The sequence below is a fragment of the Octodon degus genome, unplaced genomic scaffold (assembly GCF_000260255.1).
Source record: "Octodon degus isolate 3935 unplaced genomic scaffold, OctDeg1.0 scaffold00043, whole genome shotgun sequence".
Classification (NCBI taxonomy): domain Eukaryota; kingdom Metazoa; phylum Chordata; class Mammalia; order Rodentia; family Octodontidae; genus Octodon; species Octodon degus.
Window position 1 is genome coordinate 4,885,996 of NW_004524619.1, and position 19,789 is coordinate 4,905,784.

At 46.1% G+C, this 19,789-nt stretch overlaps 1 protein-coding gene across 6 annotated transcripts in view; it reads right to left on the bottom strand.

Moving 5' to 3' along the window:
* The window catches only part of Flnb (filamin B), a 156,659-nt gene that overhangs the window by 62,204 nt on the left and 74,666 nt on the right, over positions 1-19,789 (bottom strand). For all 6 annotated transcript variants that reach the window (XM_004631611.2, XM_004631610.3, XM_004631612.3 and 3 more), the window contains exons 5-11: positions 12,119-12,237; positions 10,937-11,014; positions 9,438-9,600; positions 8,260-8,457; positions 4,834-4,971; positions 3,211-3,337; positions 1,475-1,611 (exon numbers count right to left, since the gene is read on the bottom strand). In XM_004631611.2, coding sequence (XP_004631668.1) covers positions 1,475-1,611; positions 3,211-3,337; positions 4,834-4,971; positions 8,260-8,457; positions 9,438-9,600; positions 10,937-11,014; positions 12,119-12,237 — 960 coding nt within the window. The remainder of the gene's footprint in view (positions 1-1,474; positions 1,612-3,210; positions 3,338-4,833; positions 4,972-8,259; positions 8,458-9,437; positions 9,601-10,936; positions 11,015-12,118; positions 12,238-19,789) is intronic.

Genomic DNA, 19,789 nt, shown 5'->3' on the forward strand with positions numbered 1-19,789 from the left:
GCGGGCGGGTACCACCAACACTCCCAGAATAAGCCTGTCAGTCCTGAGGGAGGCTATCTGGTGGCACGCTGAACAGCCAGAGCAGCACCAGACGTTGGGTGTGACAGCACAGCTAAAATCCCGGCATCGGGGAGGCCGAGGCGGGAGGATCACAAATCCATACCCAGCGTGGGTGATTTAGTGATTTAGTGACAAATTAGTTCAAAATTGATTCCCCCCCACCCCCCAACCGGGGATTGAACTCAGGCCCTTGCGTTTGGCAGGCAAGCACTTATTCTACTGAGCTATCTCCCCGGCCCCTGGCTCAAAATTAAAAACAATAGTTGAGTTACTAGGGATGTAGCTCTATGCAAAAGCTTAATCTTTCCTATAGAAATACGGAGACTGACAGCATCCAGGGAAAAGAGAAAATACACTTCCTGTGAAGTCCTGGGTGCCGAAGGGTGGAGTGTCGACAAGTCCCTGGTCTATCACAAGTGGAGAATTTCAGGGGTTTTGGGGGGTACTGGGAAATGAACTCATAGCCTCACGCTTGTCAGGCACTGTGTCACTCAGCTATACACCCAGCAAGCATTTCAGACTGTTGAGACTATTGTTTGTGTTGACAAACATGAAGAAACTCATGTAATTTGGGAAGCTACAAGTTTGGGGGAAAAATTTTAATGCTTTTTTTTGTTCTAGGGTGACTTATTCTTAGGTAGAAAAAAAACCCCAAAACACACTAGAATAATATACAGTTGAAAGTGAGGATTAACTCCAGAGGTATAATGCTTTAAAAAGAATTTTAGGGGCTGGGGAGATAGCTAAGCAGAATAAGCACCTGCCTGGCAGGCAGAGGGCCCTGAGTTCAATCCCCCATAACACAATTAAATTAAATTAAATTAAATTAAATTAAATTAAATTAAATTAAAAGATTATTAGGGGCTGGGGAGATGGCTCAGTAGAATAAGCACTTTCCTGGCAAGTGCAAGGGTCTGAGTTCAATCCCCGGTTCTGCCAAAAACAATTTTAAAAAAATTAAAAAATAAAAGAATTTTACTAGTATCAGAACCCAAAAAAAAACATAAACTATTATTTATCAGGTTGTTTCACATAACCACGATGTTATTCAGTTATTAAAGCCTGGGCTACAATTTGACATTTGTTATACAGAGGATGCCTTTATATAGAGTGGGCAGGAGTGACACTGAGTTTTGATAATGGACAGGTTTCACCACATCTTGTTATTTAGTCAGTAGCGACCATCCTTAAAATCTTGACTTCATTGTCTCTATTTTACAGGGTTTGTTTTGTTTTGTTTTGTTTTGGTCCTACCTAAGAAGGAAGGGAAAAAATAGCAGCTACACCCGAAGTCCATGTGGTCAGGAAGCTAAAGGCAGGGAGGCCAGGTGAGCCCCAACACCCAGCCAGCGCCAGGCCCAGTGCCCTGTAGTCATCAGCCTCTACGAGCTGCTGATCAGCTGCCTCTACTTACCAAGAGACCCTACTTCAGAGCCAACGGACTCCACCACGAAGTCGGCTGACCGCCCCACCATCCCACCGTGGAGACCAGGGCCCCAAGCTCGAACTTTCTGCATGCCTGCTTCAGGGCCAACTTGAACTTCAAAGGGGCTAGAAGAAAGGGAACAGAAATAGTAAAGACCAGTAAAGAAGGAGCTACCCACAGTCATAAACTGCTAACATGCATTCTCTCCCCTTACCTGATCCTTTCACCTAGTCCCAAACCCTAGGAAATCCCTTCCTCCACACAGCTTCTCTATAGCCATTGTTACGTCAACAATATAAGGTGGCCGCCTCAGGCGCTCAGGGGCCCCTGGCTGGCACTCAAGTCATACTGTATGCCTGGTACAACCTGTAGTCAGTGACCTTTGTATCAGGGTTCTCCAGACTGGGCCTGGGCAGTTGGAAAGTCCACACTTCTCCCTATCTTACTTACGCTGTAACAAGAGAGCTCAGTTGACTAGTCTGTACCTATTATGTAAAGGAATGTGTTTCAGGGGCTGGGGAGATAGCTCAGTAGAATAAGTGCTTGCCTGGCAAGCACAATGTCCTGAGTTCAGTACCACAAAACGCAAAAAAAAAAAAAAAAAAAGTGTTTTCACTGTATGGTGGAGTGTTTTTCAAAAATGTGCGTAGATGCTAAGAATCCTATTCAGTAGTCCCCCTTTACCCTCTGTTTTGCTTTCAGCAGCTTCAGTTCCAGGCAGCCAAATGCTGAAAGGCATGTCTTCAGGGGTCACCAGTAGCCGGGTCCTCTCACAGCGCCCACCTCATCCCCTTCACCTTTCCTCACTGTGTAGGTGTTAGCTCACCTTCCATCTCAGACAGGGGGCGTGCGGGACAATAGGTGTTTCCCCAGACTTATATGCATACAGCCTTTAGTATGCTGCTGCAACTCAATTTCATTACGAGTTAGTGCTGCTAATCTCTTACTGCCCCTATTTTATAAATTAAACTTTATTATGGACCTCTCTGTGTAAGAAGAAACAGAACCTAGGGTCTGGCACCACCTGTGATTTCAGGCATTTACTGCAAGTCTTAGAACATATGCCTTATAGATTTGGAGGGGCTTCTGAAATGGCCAAGTATTTCTCAAGGCAGACTAAATGTATTCAGAGTTTAAAGCTGCCCCCAGGAGAGCTCAAAAACACATGAGTGCAGAGAGGAAACGCAACACCCACAAAGCAGAGCTGCACATGGAAGCCCTTGGTCCCTGGCTCCACTCACGTAGACGGTTTTGATGTCAAACCATAGCCGATTGTGCCCCACTGGCGTCTGTGAACAGGGGCATTCACTGGAAAACGAGACTCTCGGCTTATGGAAGGGGGTACAGACACACAGTCCATTTGCTCTCTCTTACTGCACCTCCTGGCTTCTCCGCCTCCCAGCGGCCCCAAACCACTAGCATTTGATTTAAAGCAAAGCAGCTGAAACCACAGCAACTCTGCTGCTTTTGAGAATAGGCCAAAAGTCTGTATGCTGCTCTCAGAGGGGGGAAAAAAAGCTTTCTTTCTTTCTTTTTTTTTTTTTTTTTTTTTTGCAAAACTGGGGATTGAACTCAGGCCCTTGCGCTTGCCAGAGAAGCGCTTATTCTACTGAGCCATCTCCCCAGCCCCTAAAAAGAACCTTTCAACAAAGCAGATCTTTCTCCCTCCTGCAGGCTGCAGCACAGCGGTCGAGAGCCCGCCCAGAGTTGAGGCCTAGACTCACCTCTTTGGAATGTGGTGTCCCCCCCAAGTGATGGCCACACTGTACTTCCCCGGGGTGCTGGGATAATACTCGAACGTGTAGATCCCATCCTGAAAGCCCTTCTGCTTCACCAACTCCTCCATGCCTTCTGTGGGAAGAAAGCATGCAATCATTCCAGCGCGACCCGAGGCTCACGGCGAGAGCCAAGACAAGAACAGGAAGGCAGCAGCATCCACAGGACAGGCCACAGAGGAATGCTAAGTAGGGTGCCTAAGCATGTGGGCCCCTGAAACCTGGGAGAGGCTTCTCAGGCTAAAATCAGTCTTCTGTCTGCCCCAAAGTGTGAAACATGGAAGGTTCTTTAGCTAACTAGCTGGGGACAGTGCTCCCGGCCAGGAGGGGCCCTGAGGTCCAAGGTCTCCTTAAAGATTAATCTAGTTACACCTCAGTATTTCCCAATAATCATCGCCACCCTTCTCAGCCCCCTACAAAAACTGAGGTGGGGGGGGACTTCATGAGTATTTGGCTTCTGTGTTTCGCATATCTTCTTCCACTAATGCTGGAAAACAAAAGCAAGAAAGCCCTTGTGTGCTATCTACAGTGGGCTGGGTTTTAGACGCTACACCACAAACTGAGACCCAGCCATCAGGCAGGAACTTGTTTTATGTTGAGCCCTGAGGTTTGGCTAAGAAAGCCACTGAATCAAGCAAGACTCCAAGGTCAGAAAAAATGCCTCCTGGAATCTTGTCGCAACAAGCTGGGAGGGAGGGCAGCCCCAGAGGAGGCTGGCTCCAGGTCCAAGCAGTGTAGAACCTTAGCTGCTTGTAGAACACAGCCTGCCCCAAAACCTCGTGCTCTCTGGTCAAATATTAATTGGGTGGAACTCAGCAGAAGCCTCCTGCCCCAGCCACATACAAGGCAGGAAGAACTCCAGCACCAGCAGCTCAACTCCACAAACCACGGTACTGAAGCCTCCTAGGGCTGCCCCACCTGCTACCACAAATGCTAACCTGCTGAACTGTTCTGACGAAGCCGTTGGTCCCCATGTCTGCTGTCTCCATCCCTAAAGCAGGGCATGGGAACAGATAGCTGAGTAGAACCTGCTCTCCAGAAATCTCAATTATCCACAAAGGAAACCTCCTGTTAGGAACTTTATTCTCTTCCGAGGAGCATTAATCTCAGTAATAACGGTAGTAAATGACATAATTTTATAGCCTATAAGTGTAACATGTACTGGGGAAATCACTGGCTTGGGAGAATGTGCTTGAATCCCAGCTCAGATGCCTACAAACTGTGTACCCTCAGAAAAGAACCCTCTGCTCTGAGCCTAGGTCTCCAAGGAAAACATACCACTACAGCTTGTTGCTCCAACAGTAGCATTTCCCCAATCCCTTAAACAGCTGCTGCTTTTGCTGCTCCCAGTAATGTAAAGGCAGCAAGCTGCCTGCTGTTCTTGCCTACTTCCAGGGCAGACATTACTAATCAATCACTGCTCTCTTCCCTGAAGAGTGCAGACAGCCTACACTCTTTGTCACAGCTGTCTAGATAATCCATTCAGAACTGCTGATGGGATGAAAACTATATGCCTTAACTGCAAAATTGGTGAAAAATCACAGCTGAAATGAAAATAAAAGGAGCACTTACTAGGACCCTTCACTGTTATGCTGAGATCTCCGCTTCCAGCAGCTTTGGTATCAACTCTGAAGTCTGCAGTCTCCCGGATTCGAACGCCTTTGGGCTGCAGGCCTCGACCACTGGCCCGGCAGGCATTTGGATTGCAGGCTACAAGCAGAATTTTGACATCAATTCAAGCTTTCATTCTTGGGGATGAGAAAGCCAAGGTAACTTGGAGCCAAAGGCCAAGAAAATATTTGCTTTGTATAAAAAACTTTGCAGCAATTCCCCAAGCCCCAGGTCCTATTCAGGGAGCAAACCAGCTCACAGACAAAAACACAACACCACTCCATACAGCCACACTGCAGAAGAACCGGACAAAGTGACTCTGGCAGTGAAGACAGGAGAGGGCAGCGAACCCACAACATGCTCGCAGGTGGGCATTTATCCTTTCATTTCTGAGGAGGAGCTAGGACAGCATGTTGGACATTACTCAAACCTCACTGCCATACTCAAAGGCCCAGTAATTGGGAAGATCAGACTTTTTCAAGTCTAATTGGAAAATGTAATACTTGAAAAAAAAGTCTTTCTGGGTTCCAAACTACAGGTCAGACATTTCTAAAGCCCTAAACGTTGTTTTTGTCTTTCACACAGGAACAGCCAGGCAAAACAGAGACCTCCAGAAAGAGACATGGCTGAGCCCCAACTCGGCCGAGGCAGCCTACCTTTTCAGCACTAGCTGTCACGGGGGTCTCAGAATCTAGGAGGCTACAAACTCAAGGATCAGCAGGAAATGTCACCACTGCCTTGATTTCTGAGGCTATTATAAAACCCTACCCTTGGCGCAGATGAGCGGGCCACCAAGTCTGGGCGTGGTGACGCACGCCTATAATCCCAGCACTGGGGAAGCTTAAAACAAGAGGAACGCTATGAGTCCAAGTTACATAGTGAGACCCTGTACCAAATACATAAAAAATTAAAACTCTAAAGCTTTCAGTCTAAAAGCTAAAAAACAAAGGCAGTTTCTAATGTTCTTTTCATGAAAGGTCCATGTGGACCTCTGGAGTTAGGCAGAGGCCGACACAGACACTTCTGTGTCCTAGGAATGCTTTACCCAAAATGGGCAACCTCTTCATTAAGCAGAAGTGGGAAATTCATGGGTACAAAGTCCTCCTGTCTAGTAGTGGCTTTTCCTTTGCCAAGCCCACTCTGCGTATGTGACAGTTCTCTCTCCACTGGGGGTTACAGCCTCCACAAGAGAACCTGCCACACAGACGGAGGCTGCTGTAAGACCTGGCCACTCCTCCCTCCCATGTCCACAGCTTCCCAAAGAGGCAGAAGAACACTCTTGGAATTAAGAGAAAATTTTAGATGGATATAAGTTTATGGTGGCACTTTGAGAAGTCACATCGGTTTTTCACTGTGACAGATATAAAAGTTCTTTTAACCTCAAGTCTTTATAGCAGGAGGCATTAAATCAAAAGAAAAGGTCTACTAAAGAAATACTACACAGTTTAAGTGATGGATGGGACTGGGTATGCCAGAAATGAAAAAGGTGGCCCATGAGTGAGAGCAGGTCAGGAAACATTAGAAAAACCAGGAAAGCTGTTCCAAATTCTTTCTTTCCTATGTCAAAAAGAGTTTTGCTTATGAATATGCTAGGGGTTTTGTTTGTTTTTTCTTTGTCAAAGGGAGAAAAGTTACTCACACTAGAAATAAGTCACAACAGGATGACAGGACTTCCTCAGAGGGCTTGAATGTGTCTTAAAACACATACACACACTCATGGAAATTTTGAACATGTGTAACAGTCAGTCTGGACACTAAAAGGGTAATGTTCAGTTCATATAAACAGTGAACAGAGCTAAAGAGCTGCAAGTAAACTGTCAGACTTTCTGCAAGCTTGCAAAGATAAATTACATTTATTTAAAAGCAATTAGATAGCAGGTTTGGGGTCTGGCTGCACCATATTAACACTTGCACAGGAATCTCCTGAAGTCACAGAGAACACAGGCTCAGCTGACAATGACAAGCTGCACAAAGAACTGGCAGAGACACCCCAACCAGTCAGCCCTTACCAAACAAAAGCCACTGGCCCAGTGCTCACAACTAGGAAGCCAGCAGCTTCGGGTCCAGGCTGGCCCAGAGGCAGGATTCCCCAGAAGAAGCCAAGACTGCAGACGAGAGGTGCAGATGCGGAGGACAGAACAGGAAAGGCGAGTCTGGGTTAGAAAAGGCAGCACAGTTGGGAAGGAAAAAACTAAGGGAGCAAAAAGTCAGGGGAGAAGGTCTAATATTAGAGAAAAATGTGTGTTCCTGGCCGAGAAGGGATTTAGAAGAGTGGCTAGGGGCGCACTATACTCAGACTGCAGTTCCACTGTCTTTGGTGCCTTGTGGTGCTGACACCCCATGTTGGGATGACAATTAGAGGTAGCTGTGTCACATGTCTGGTAGTCAGTGAAGGCTGTGGAGGGTGCAGGCCACCTGCTGCTCCAAGCTCGGTGACAGACCCCAACTCCTCCATATACATGGTTGGGGAGCTAACTTATTAAATGAGCTCATTCCACTAATGCACTTTGGTCTCTGTGTGATTCATGAAAAATAAAGATTGAGTATTCTTTATCCAAAATGCTAGGACCAAAAATCATGTCTCAGGCTTATGGTTTTAATTTAATCTTTCTTTGGGGGGAAGTTTTATAATATCTGCACAGATTTCAATAGCTAAGTATCCGTAATCCTAAAATGTGAAATGGAAAGTGCTCTAAAATTTAAAGCTCTCCATGCACCAAATCAGTGCTGAAAACATTTTAGATTCTGATGGACCGGAGAGATAGCTCAGTGGCATAGGTGCCCGCCTGGCAAGTACAAGTCTCGAGTTCAATTCCCATTACTAAAATAAACAAATAAATAAACATTCTAAGACTCTGAAGCATCTCAGATTTCAGGTCAGGGATGTTCAGTCTACTATAGACTGGATCTAAACTGAACCCCAAAGGCCCGTATGTGGAAGGGCTGGTCCAGTGAAACTATTGAGAGGTGATGGAGCCTTTAAGAGGTGGGGCCTAGTGGGAGGCTAGCCCACTGGGGGCGTGGCCTGAAGGGGACACTGGGATCTTAGCCCCACTTCCCTTTGCTTTCCAGCTGCCACGTGGTCCTGCCATGATGCACTGTGCCAGGCCAGGTACAGAGGCAACAAGACCAGGTGTCCACAGGCTGAAAACACTAAAAATGTGAACCAAAGTAAAGCTCTCTGCTTAGTAATTTGATTATCTCAGGCATGGTGTCATACTAGATGGGAAGCTAATGGCCTACAGTAGTATTAAGAGTTTGATGACACAGTGATCCACCTCCCACTGAAGTGGCCCTTGCGGATAGGGCAGACTCAGTATTGGGCGAGAGCGCATGGAAGCCTTAGTGTGCATCTGCAGGGTCGGTCTCCATACCAAAAGCACTCACCTTCCCCCACTGGCACAAGAAAGGGACTCTTGGGAATGGTGTCTCCAGCGAAGAACACCTTGACCACGTGAGGGCCAGGCTGCACCGGTTTGTACACACATCGATACACCTGGTTTCCTTTGTCTTCCACAAGCAACTCCACAGTGTTCTTCCCCTGGGGATCTTCCACCTCGACGCCAATGTCACCCACACCAGCTCCTGGGAAAGAATGAGCAATTCCATGAGTAGGCGCTCCGCCTCAGACAGCTCCCTAACTTCCCTGGTTGTCTAGTGGTTAGGATTCGGTGCTCTCAGATAGCTCCCTGCCAAGCAGTGCAAAATGCAAACAGAAGGGGACACAGAGGCAATGGAAAAGGTCACAAGGAAACATAAACGACCACCATCATCTTGGGGTAGGGGTAGGGTATCACTGAATTGGTCCAGATTCACATTCTCTATTTTCGAAATTATTCACGTTAAAAAGAAGGTTAATAATTCAAATAATAGCTTTAGTTAGTCCATCCCCTATCCCACATATAGGCTGGCAAGATAGCTCAGTGGTCTAAAGCGCCTGCTCAGGAAAGCTTAGACAAGTGCAGGGACTGTGGTTCCATCCCTGGCACTACATGCCACACCAGCCCACCCCCAACAGTCCGGGGGGTAGTGAGATGTGCCTGTAATCCCAGCGCTGGGGAGGCTGAAAGCAGGAGGATCACCATGAGTCTGAGCTGCATAGTGAGACCCTGCAACAACCAAATACATTAAAAAATAATAATACTAAAATAAATGCATAATATACACTGGGAAAAGTAGATTTTGTTATTTTGTTATTTGTTCAGTTGAAAAGACAAGTCTTCAGCTGGACGTGATGGCATGTGCTTTTATTCCAGCACTTGGGGATGCTGAATCACAAGTTCAAACTTAGCTTGAGCAATGTAGCCACATAGTGAGACAATGTCTCAAAAAAAAAGAAAGAAAGAAAGAAAGAAAGAAAGAAAGAAAGAAAGAAAGAAAGAAAGAAAGAAAGAAAAAGGGAGATAGGGGACTAGGGGTGTTGGTGTTAGAAGGCCCTGGGTTCAGCCCCAGTATTTTTTTTTTTTTTTTTTTAAAGGTAAGCCTTAAAATTCTTGAGGACTATTTATATTTCAGAAATATAGAAGAAGGTCCAGAAGTTGAACCCATGGAAGAAGATGCACTACCTGCTGTGTAGATGTCAAAATAGGTGGGCTTATTGGCAATGTTCCCCACAGCCTCCAATCCTGGGCCTTTTGCGGTGACTTTACTGGCATCTCCTTGGGCCTTGTCAACATTCACTTCAAATGGGCTCTTGGAGATATGCTGTCCTGCAAAGAGGACGGTGACCTACGGGTGACAGACAGGTGGGCTATAACTGCTTCTCCGTGCTAGCAAAACCGCTATTAAGCCACGTGCATCGAGGATTTTTTTCAGTCTTCTCAGCACTGCACACACACAGCTGAGACAGCTGGAACTGGGACCCGAGACCAAGTGAAAGACCTCTGTGGGACTCGCAGCTGGCCCCACCCCCACACAGCTGAGGCTGCGACATTGCACCCTCAGCGAGCCAAAGCTCCTCCCAGCAGACACGCTTGGCCTTCCAGCAGACGAAGACCAACCACTGACAGGGCAGCTCCATGCATGAGTCCCCCAGAGTGCTGTACATGGGGCCTCTGTCCTCCCAGAATATAGGGTGTGGTCCCAAGATTTCAAACTGATCGACTTGAGGCATAGTTCTCAAACTTGAAATTTTTTAAGAGAACTGGATTGAATTCCATGTGAATCCATACTCGGCTGAAATAAACAAATTACATCATAAAATGTTCCTCCTTAAGATTTCCTTTCTCCAAATTCATAACTTTTTAATCATCAGAGAAGAATCTACGTCCAGAGTTCCATGGGGATTCATGGAAAACATAAGTTGAGACTGGATCTCAAAGCCTGGGCCTGGTACGCAGGGTCGGCCTCAATGCGCTGGAGGCGCCTTCTCAACGGCAGGCAGACTCTTGGGTCACCACACTGTCCTACAGCACAGGCTCTGGACCCCTACCCTGCAGGCCAGCTGGATACTCCTGTGACCAGACTCACAGCAAGAATTAAGTTCCTGAACCAAGGTACCGCCACGTTATGAACAGAAGGCAATGCTGATACCAAGGCCCCGGGGGCTCAGTCACTGTCACTTCAGGGTGCCTGGCGCACTGTCTCCTTCTACTATGGTCAGCTGGCTCCCCCCGATCTCAACACCAGCATAGCCAGGGCCTCCAGTCCACTTCAGAGGACCCCTCAGACTCACTGAGGACACATTCCGAAGTCTCACACTACTGCACCTACACACCAGAGCCGTAGCGGCAACCACCGGGCACTTACGTGGAGTCAGACAAAACTGAGGACTGTACAAAGATCCTGCCGGTGGGGTTTACACAGAGGAGATGTACTAGCTCGTTCTGAAGTCTGACTCATATGAATTTCAAATTTTCTACATGAGAATGGACACTTTAAAAAGAAGTTTTAAAAAAACATTCTTTTGGGCTTTGGGTATAGCTCAGTGGTAGGGTACTTGCCTACTATACGAGAGGCCCAAAACCTGGGGAAAAGAAAGCCACTCTTCTTCTTCCTCAGATCTCCCTTTTCTACAAAGGGCCAAGCAAGCTAAGAGTGTCTAGGCCACGAGGACTCCTCTTACTTTGTGTAACCCGGTGACCTTGGGCAGATACTCCACAGAATACGTCTTGTTCTTGTCGCTGTCCGGGGTGACCTGTGCCTAAACAGGAAGACATGCAACAGTTAGAGAAGGTGCCAGGGGTGAGTAAGGAAGGCTGCTTGGCAGCCAAGCAGGCCAGGGACCCTGGGCGTGCTGCTTCCTGTCTGCCAGTCCTGCAGAGGTCCCAGCAACAAACCACCCGGCACAGAGTCAGGCCTGTCAACGTTAGTGACACAGAACAGGAAGCAAGTGGCCCGAACGTTTATTGGCTTAGTATGGATTCAGTCTGAGAGCCAGATGTGCGGCACACACGAATAACTCTCACAGTTGGGAGGCTGAGGCAGGAGGACCACAAGTCGGAGGCTAGCCTGGGTGGGGTACGTATTCATGCCACCGTGAGCCGCACAGCCACACCCTGTCTCCAAAGCGGGGAGGAGGGTACTTAGGAAGCGGATGCGCTTTTAAGTACCAAAAACAAAATAATGATCACAAGGAGCACAAGCCCCGCCCCAGAGGAGAAAACTGAAAATACATCAGTAAACTTAGCATTTCAAATTGTGCTATGTCGTAGGAATAAAATATGGTCATAAGAAAATATAAATGACAAAGACACACATGCAAAAGCCCGGAGTAAAGAGCCCTTAGAAATGGCCACTGTCCCTAGTACCCCCACGAACAAGGCTTTTGCTAGATCCAAAGTGGATTGACTTTACTCTGCCTGGCATCCTTCGGAAGCAACTGACGGGGTATTTCAAGGCACAGCTCTCAGGCAAGTTATGTTGTTTGTTTTTCGTTTTTATTGTTGCAGAACAGGGGATTGAACTCAGGCCCTTGCGCTTGCCAGGGAAGCGCTTATTCCACTGAGCCATCTCCTCGGCCCCTGTTTGTTTGTTTTTTGTTTTTATTTTAAATGCTATCACTTTATTTATTTTTTGGCAAAACTGGGGATTGAACTCAGGTCCCTGTGCTTGCCAGGCAAGCGCTTATTCTACTGAGCCATCTCCCCGGCCCCTCAGGCAAGTTATTTTAACCACTATAAACTTTAGTGCCCTCTTGGTAAGAACACAAGATAAGGTTGTAATCTACAGGGAAGGAAAGGGAGGCTCTGTCCCAGCCCTCCCACAAACTCCCCAAGCTTTAGGGAGGGGGCATCTTCCAACATACCTCTTCCTTGTTCCCCTCAGGGTCCTCAATAAACACCATCACCTCCCCCTGCCCGGCGCTGATGGTGTCCACAGTGAACTTGGCCGGCTGCTTCACCATGTTGCCCGTGGGCTCGATCCCTGTCACAAAATTACACAGCTCGTTATACGCTGGGCAGGACTGTGGCTCAAACGATCACCAGCTGCGTCCCTTTCGAGACAGAGATCCCACATGAGAGACAGGGACACACGGCCACAGCAAGGACAATCGGACAGCCGTGAAGCCTTCATTGTGTCTGTGTTATTTAGGCAACATCCCAGCTCTGAAACACTCAGCGCCATTCCGACAGGGGTCCGCGCTACATGAAAACGTGCAGAGCGCACCTCGTACATAGCACAGCCTCCCTGGAGGCAGGAGCCATGGGGAGCAGGAAGACTCACTTGCCCTGAAATCCTATTTTGTATTACTTAAGCTTTTAAAAATTACATTCAGCTATTGTTTTTCTCAATTAGACATTTGGTTTTCAGATAAAAGAAAATTAAGACTCAGACCCACATGCAGGTGTAAGAAACGCTGCCTTTACCTGATTACTCCAATGGTAATATCATGTAAAACTGCAACACGGCATTTCAATCAGGTATTAAAACACTGATGAGTCAAGATCCAGAACATTCCATCAACACAGGGATGCCTCACACCGCCCCTTCAAAGCCCCACCTACCTCCCTCTCCCCCACTTTTCTTCCTCCTGACAACCACTTAATTTGTTCCCTAATTTTCTAATCCTGTATCAAGAAAGTTATATAAATGGAAACACACATTAGGCAATCTTAGTTGTTGTCTTTAAGAACTCTTTGTAGGTCTAGTCAGGCTGCTATTTATACCAATATTTGTCATTTTTCACAGATGGGTAATTTTCTATGGATTGAATGTGTTCAACCAATCACCCACTGAACAGCATCTTAACCACTTTAAGTCGTCTACTTACGAAGCTGCTATAAGCATTTATATATAGGCTTTGTGAGGACATCAGTATGGAAGTAGACAGACAGACAGACAGACAGACAGACAGACAGACAGACAGACAGACAGGTCATGTACCCCCTACTTCCCGACACAGAGTTCCTCATAATTTTCTAAGTGATAAAGATGCTAGGAGTTGCCTTTGTTCTAAAGTCCAGTCTCTGACCTGACCCCGGCACACATCTACAGCTCTTCAAAGTTCCCAGCTGTGCGATCTCTTGTTCTAATGAAGTAGCTTTTGGTGTGCTCCTGGCCAGGGGCTGGACCCAAGAAAGACTGGGCTGTGATTAGAAGATGTGAAATTTCATCCCACTCCACCCTCAACCTCTAGGGAGGAGAAGAGTTGATGTCACTCACAGTTCATAAAAATGCTGAAAGTGTGGAGCTGAGTAAGCTTCTGGGCCAGTGAACAAATTCTTAGGCCAGGAGGGTGGCCAAGCCTGATGCCACAGGGCCAGCGTCTCCTACATGCAGGACCCTTCCTAATCCACGCATGGGCCAACTCTGACCTGCGGTACCAGTTTGTTCTCAGAATTGAGCATATTATAAGGCATTCAGGGACAGCCTAATAGCTCAGTGGATTAAAGCGCCTGCAAGCAGGCACAGGGACCAGGGGTTCGATCCCTGAGCCTGCCATGCCAGGCCCACTGCCATGGCACACTGAGACAGCAATTGAGACTGGACATGGTAGATTCGACCCGCAGTACCAGTGCACCGATTCAGTGCCTGAGTCTGGTCATGGTGGTACACACCTATAATCTCAGCTCTGAGGAGGCTGAAAACAGAAGGATCACTACGAGTCCAAGCTGCATGTGAGACCCTGTACCAAATACATAAAAAATAAATAAAAATAAAAAGCCACCAACATGCTGTTCCCAGAGAATTGAAAACTGGCAATTATGAAGAAAAACTCACAATTTGGGGATTTTTCTAATCAGCTCGTTTTCTAGCTAGAATTCTGCCAATTCCTTAGATGCCCTGGATGAAGGTGTTTCGCTGGCTATGTGGGGCTGGCTTTGCTTTGAAAAACTTTATACAATACTTTAAACTTAAGGTTGAGTTTTTCAACTGTGAAAAATGTTTAAGGTGGGCCGAGGAAATGGCTCAGTGGAATAAGCACTTCCCTGGCAAGCACAAGGGCCTGAGTTCAATCCCTGGTTCCGCAATAAAAAAAAGAAAAAGAAAGAAAGAAAGGTTTAAGGTATTGAATAAAGGTTTTCAAAGCAAAGCAGCCCTGGGCTCTAAGTTCTGTAGGGTCTGGGAGTCCACACAGTACAAGAATAGGGTAACAGAAGAATGCACACTTTGCCAGGAAAAGAAAAACCCTTGCTTGATAGCACAGGAAGGTCAGGTCCCCTCTGCCACGCCGTGGACACCACGGATGCGAGGCATGGATTATCTTTTTAAGACTTAAAAGTTTATGACTTTGATGAAGTCCAATTTATCATTTCTGTTCTCCTTTTGTTGTCAAGTCTATGAACTCTTTGCCAAGCTCCAGATCCCAAAGCCCCTTTTTTAATACATTTTCCTGGAAGTCTTATAGTTACATGTTCTATATTTAAGTGAGTGATCCAGTTTTAGTTAATTTTTGTATTAGTTATGACACTAACAGGGTTTCTGCTTGCTTTGGGGTTTGCCTGTGAATGTCCAACTTCCCCAGCATTGTGTATCAAGAGCTTCCCTCCCCTGAGGACTTCAGAACTTCTGCCAATCACAGCTAGGCTCTGGGGTCTCTATTCTGCTCCCCTGATCTATGTTGTCCCCTTCGACCAATACCACACAGTCTGGATTTCCATTCTTGTACCTGATATAAGGCGAACTGATTCCTTCCAGTTCATTCTTTTTTTTTTTTCAGTCTAACAATCTTCCAGCTAAGTTATCAACCGCATAGAGCTAATTCTTTGGGAAGGGCCTACAGGGTGTTCAGGGTCTTACTACTAGATCGAATTCACAGTGATCCGCCTGTTTACAGCCTCCCAAAAGCCAGGATTATAGACGCACGCCCCACTTCACTGTTTCAATTGTCGACTCAGCACAATCCGGACTCAGCACACCCCGGGGGGGGCGGCACCGGCATGGCAGGCCCAGGGACTGAACTCCAGGGCCAGGTGCCTGCTTGCAGGTGCTTTAATCCACTGAACTATTTGGTTGGCCCCAGACTGTTTCTACTACTTCAGCTCCTCTGGTTTCTGTACACACTGCAGAATAAGAATCCTGTCTATTTCTGCAAAAATAGGTCTTGCTGGAATGGGGAGGGTTGAAATGCTGGGGATCAAACCCAGGATCTCATCATATATGGCAAGCACCGTACTACTGAACCCCAAACCCAGCCATGCTGGAATTTAATAGCAAATATGTTGACATGACCATTCAAGGACAACCAACATCTTTACTATTTAAAATTTATAATCCATGAAAATAGTAAAGTATGTCTCTCCACTTATTCAGGTCTTTGATTTTTATCAGTGTCTTTGTAGTTTCTACTATTAAATCCTATATGACTCATTACATGTATACATGTTTACCCGTTTTTTTAAAAATTTATATGTCATTTTTAATTCTGGGGTCCAGGATTTTTCCTGCACAGGGAAAAATAATAATTTTTTTTTTTTTTTTTTTTTGGTACTCTTAACATTGCTGAGCTTACTTATTCAAAGAGATGCAGGTGTTTTGTTTTGTTTTGTTTTGGTGCATGTCTGGAATACCAGCACTCAGGAGGAGGCTGAGACAGGAGGATCACTGAGTTCAGGGCCAGCCTGGGCTACTCAGTGAGTACATAGTTAGATCTTATGACCAAAAACAAAAGGAAGAGACGGAGGCGGAAAGGGGGAAGGAGAAAGAGAAAGAGAGGGCCAGGGAGATAGCTCAGTATCATAAACGCCTGCCTGGTAAGTGCGGGGTCCTGAGTTCAATCCCCGGTACCACGGAAAAAAAAATAATAAAGGAGAAAGAGGAAGAGGAGAGAAAGTTTGGGGTTTTGTTTTGTCTTTTTGAGACAAGGTCTCACTATGCAGTTCAGGCTGGCCTTAAGTTCACTTTGTAGTCCAGGCTGGTCTTGAACTAGCAACAATCCTCCTGCCTCAGCCTCCCAAAATCTGGGATTGCAGGTGTGTGCCACTACACCCAGCTTGAATTTTGGAGGGTTTCTTTGTTCTTACTATTTGGCTTTGGTTTTTGTTAAGATTCATTGGGATTTTCAATGCGTACAATCATGACAGCTTTTTTTTAATCTTTCAAATTTTTAACCTACATGTTTTTAATTCCCCTTTCTTGCCTGACTTCACTGTTGCAAGCTTGCAGTATCACGCTGAGTGACAGTGGTCAAAGCAATCTCTTTGCCTTGTCCCTGATCTTAGGGGATGACGCTCTATCTTTTGGCGTTAATTATGACATCAGCTGTGGGTTTCTTGTGGTTGCTACTCTATACTGAATTGAGGAAGTTCCCCATATTCCTCTTTTTTCTGCGTTATCATGAATGGCTGTTGACTTCTACCGGGTGCCTTTCCTGTTCCTGACACAGTCATGTAACTTTTCTCACTTGCCAGCTACAGTAATATGAGAGCTCAAGCTGAAAGATTTTCTAACAGTGGATAAGCCTTGCATCACGGACCTAAGCCTACTTGGTCGACTGTTCTGCAGTTTTCTTTTTTGGTATTATCTTTGGTTTTGGTATTGGTTTCATAAAAATGAGTTGTCGAATGTTCTTTCCTCATATTGCATATAATTTATTTTTAATTAATTAATTTATCTATTTATTTACTTATTTATTTAGCGGTACCAGGTACTGAACTTAAGACCTTGTGCTTGCCAGGCAAGCACTCACTCTATCTCCCCGGCCCTTTAATTCTTCTTTAAGTGTCTGATACCAATCTTGACTGAAATTCCCTGGGCCTCGAGGTTTCTTTTGCAGGAGCTTTCAAATTTTTGAAACATCAAAGCCCAGCAAGGTAGCACATGCCCACAAGCCAAGCTACTCAGGATGCTGAGGCAGGAAGATCACAAGTATGAAGCCAGCCTGGACAACTCAACAGAAACTCATCTAAAATGAGAGGGGGATGAGGATGTAGCTCAATGTAAAAGACTATTTGATCCCCAGCATATCTTAGGCTGTGTGTCTCCCAGTCCCCAGAAACACACAAATGCTGTGGGGCATCATGGTGCATACCTATAATTCTAGCACTCAGGAGGCTGAGGCAGGAAGATCACCTTAAATTTAATACTAGCATGGGACGGATATATATAGCAAATCCCTGTCTCAACCCTCACCCCCAAAATCTGCAAATTAAGTTTCCTTAGTGGTTACAGAATAATTCAGATTACTTCATTATGGTTGAATTTGGTGGCTTCTGACTTTTGAGGGAAGACCGCTTATTGAAGCTTCCCACATCTTTATTTGCTTCCTTCTGTCTTCCTGTTATTCCAAAATGTCTTTAAGTTTCCTTTTTGTTCCAAGAATTTCCTTTAAAAGGCCACGTCTTTAGGGCAGGGCTGCTGGTGACAAATTCCCTTAGTTCCCTTTGTCTGAGAATGCAGCGATTTCCTGCTCATTCTTCAAGGCTATTTCCCTGGACGTTGGATTCTGGGCTCACAACCCCTTGCTTTCAGCCCTTGAACAATGCTGCACAGGTGGCTACTGGGCTCCGTGGTTTTGCAGGAGAAACCTGTGTTCTCTTTTCCCTGCAGATAAAGTGTCATACCCCCTTGCTGCTCTCCTCCTGGGGGACTAAAACAAGACCCCGCCCTGCTAAGCCAAGCGCTCTACCACTGAGTCACATCGCCACCCCTGCTTGCTAATTGACCTAAAGCCAGGTACAGCAGCACACACCTGCAATCCCAGGACTTGGGAGGCTGAGACAGGAGTGAGGCCCAGTCTCAGAAACAAAACAAAACAAAACAGACGCCTAAGATGTGTTTTGGGTTTTGGTATGTTTTTGATGGAAGATATTATCCTGTTTGGATTTCACACAGCTTCTTGAGACGATAGGTTTCTTCTATCTTTAGCCAAATTTAGTAAATCCTTTTTTTTTTTTTTTTTTTTTTGGGGGGGGTGGTACCAGGGATCAAACTCAGGACCTTGCACTTGCCATGCAGGCGCTTACACCACTGAGCTATATCCCCAGCCCCTAGAAAATCTTAAGCCAAAATATTTTGATTAATTTCTTAGCCTTACCTTCTTTTTCCTGGGTCTCCTCTAACATGAAAGTCATTTGTTAGAATCCCCCGGGTCTGAAGCTCTGTTCACCCATCACTTTCTTTTCTTTTCTTCCTACCTCCTCTCTCTCTCTCTCTCTCTCTCTCTCTCTCTCTCTCTCTCTCTCTGTGGGTGATCTCTATCGTTCGATCTCCCCACATGTCCTGCTGTTGAGGGCAGTCAGTGAGTTCTATTCCATTCCAGGTTCCTCAGGCTCTCCTCCAGGCCTGCCCGTCACAGCCGGGCCTCTCACCTCTGCCCACACCGCTCATTTCTAACTTGCGTCCAGGGCATAGTGCCTGCTTGCTGAAGCCCACTTTAAATCTTTGTCTGATAATTCTAACATCTCTGTTATAGCGGGTTGGTACCAACTATCACATACTGGGTTCAAGATCTTCCTGGCTGTTGGTATGATGAGTGAATTTTTCAAAAGTCTGGCTGTTCTATGTGTCATGTTCTGCCACTTGGTCACCCTAGCCGGTCTTTGGAGTGGAGACAGCAGGCTTCTGCCAGAGCATTAGGTCTGTGCTCACTGGTATCATCTCAGTTCTGTCATCTTAGGCCCCAAGTGTGGGACACACGAGGCACAGGCAAGCCCAGGGCACTCACTGCACTGTCATTCTTCAGGTCCAGGTCCTTAGCAGCTTGTTGCCTGTCAGAACCTCCCCGTCTTACACGTGACGCCAGGGACTTTAGTGGTCATTAGCAGGACGAACTAGAAAAGACCTGCTTACTGCTCTAACCAGATGCAATCGTTCAAGTTATACTTTTCTTTCTTTCTTTTCTTTTTTATTTTTTTGTAGGAGGGTGAAGGGTGAGCGCCAGGAGAGTCATAGGGGCTGAGACCAGGCCCCTCACACTGAACTATATCTTCATTCCTGTATTATTTTGAGACAGTCTCATTAAGTTGCTGAGTTGCCAAGTCTGGGCTCAAACTTGCTACCTTCCTGTCTCAGCCGCCCCAAAGTGCTAAGAGTATAGGAATGCACAACAACAGATTACATTTTTTTGAAAGGCTTTTCTTTTAAAATTTCTTTTGAGATAGGATCTCGCTGTGTAGTTCAGGCAGGCCTTGAACTCACTCTGTAGCCCAAGCTGGCCTCAAACTCACAGCAGTCCTCCTGCCTCAGCCTCCCAAGTGCTGGGATCAGACATGTGCCACCACGCCAGGCTAAAAAGCCTTTTATTATGGAGAACTGCAAACCTATGCAGATACCGAGACAACTGTCCAGCGAATCCCTATCAGACACAGAACTGTCCAACAAACTGGGTACCTGTCACTTTGTTTCAATAACTGTTTTTACCTTTACTCTGGCCTCTTCTCTTTTCCTACACCATTTTAACACAAATTCTAAACCTCAGGTTTTATCCATAAACATTCATAGCTAGAGAAGTATAGTTTGGCCATGTGGTGCCTGCCGGGCAAATGCACAGTTCTGAGCTCAATTCCTAGTTTAAAAAAAAAAAAAAAAAAAAAAA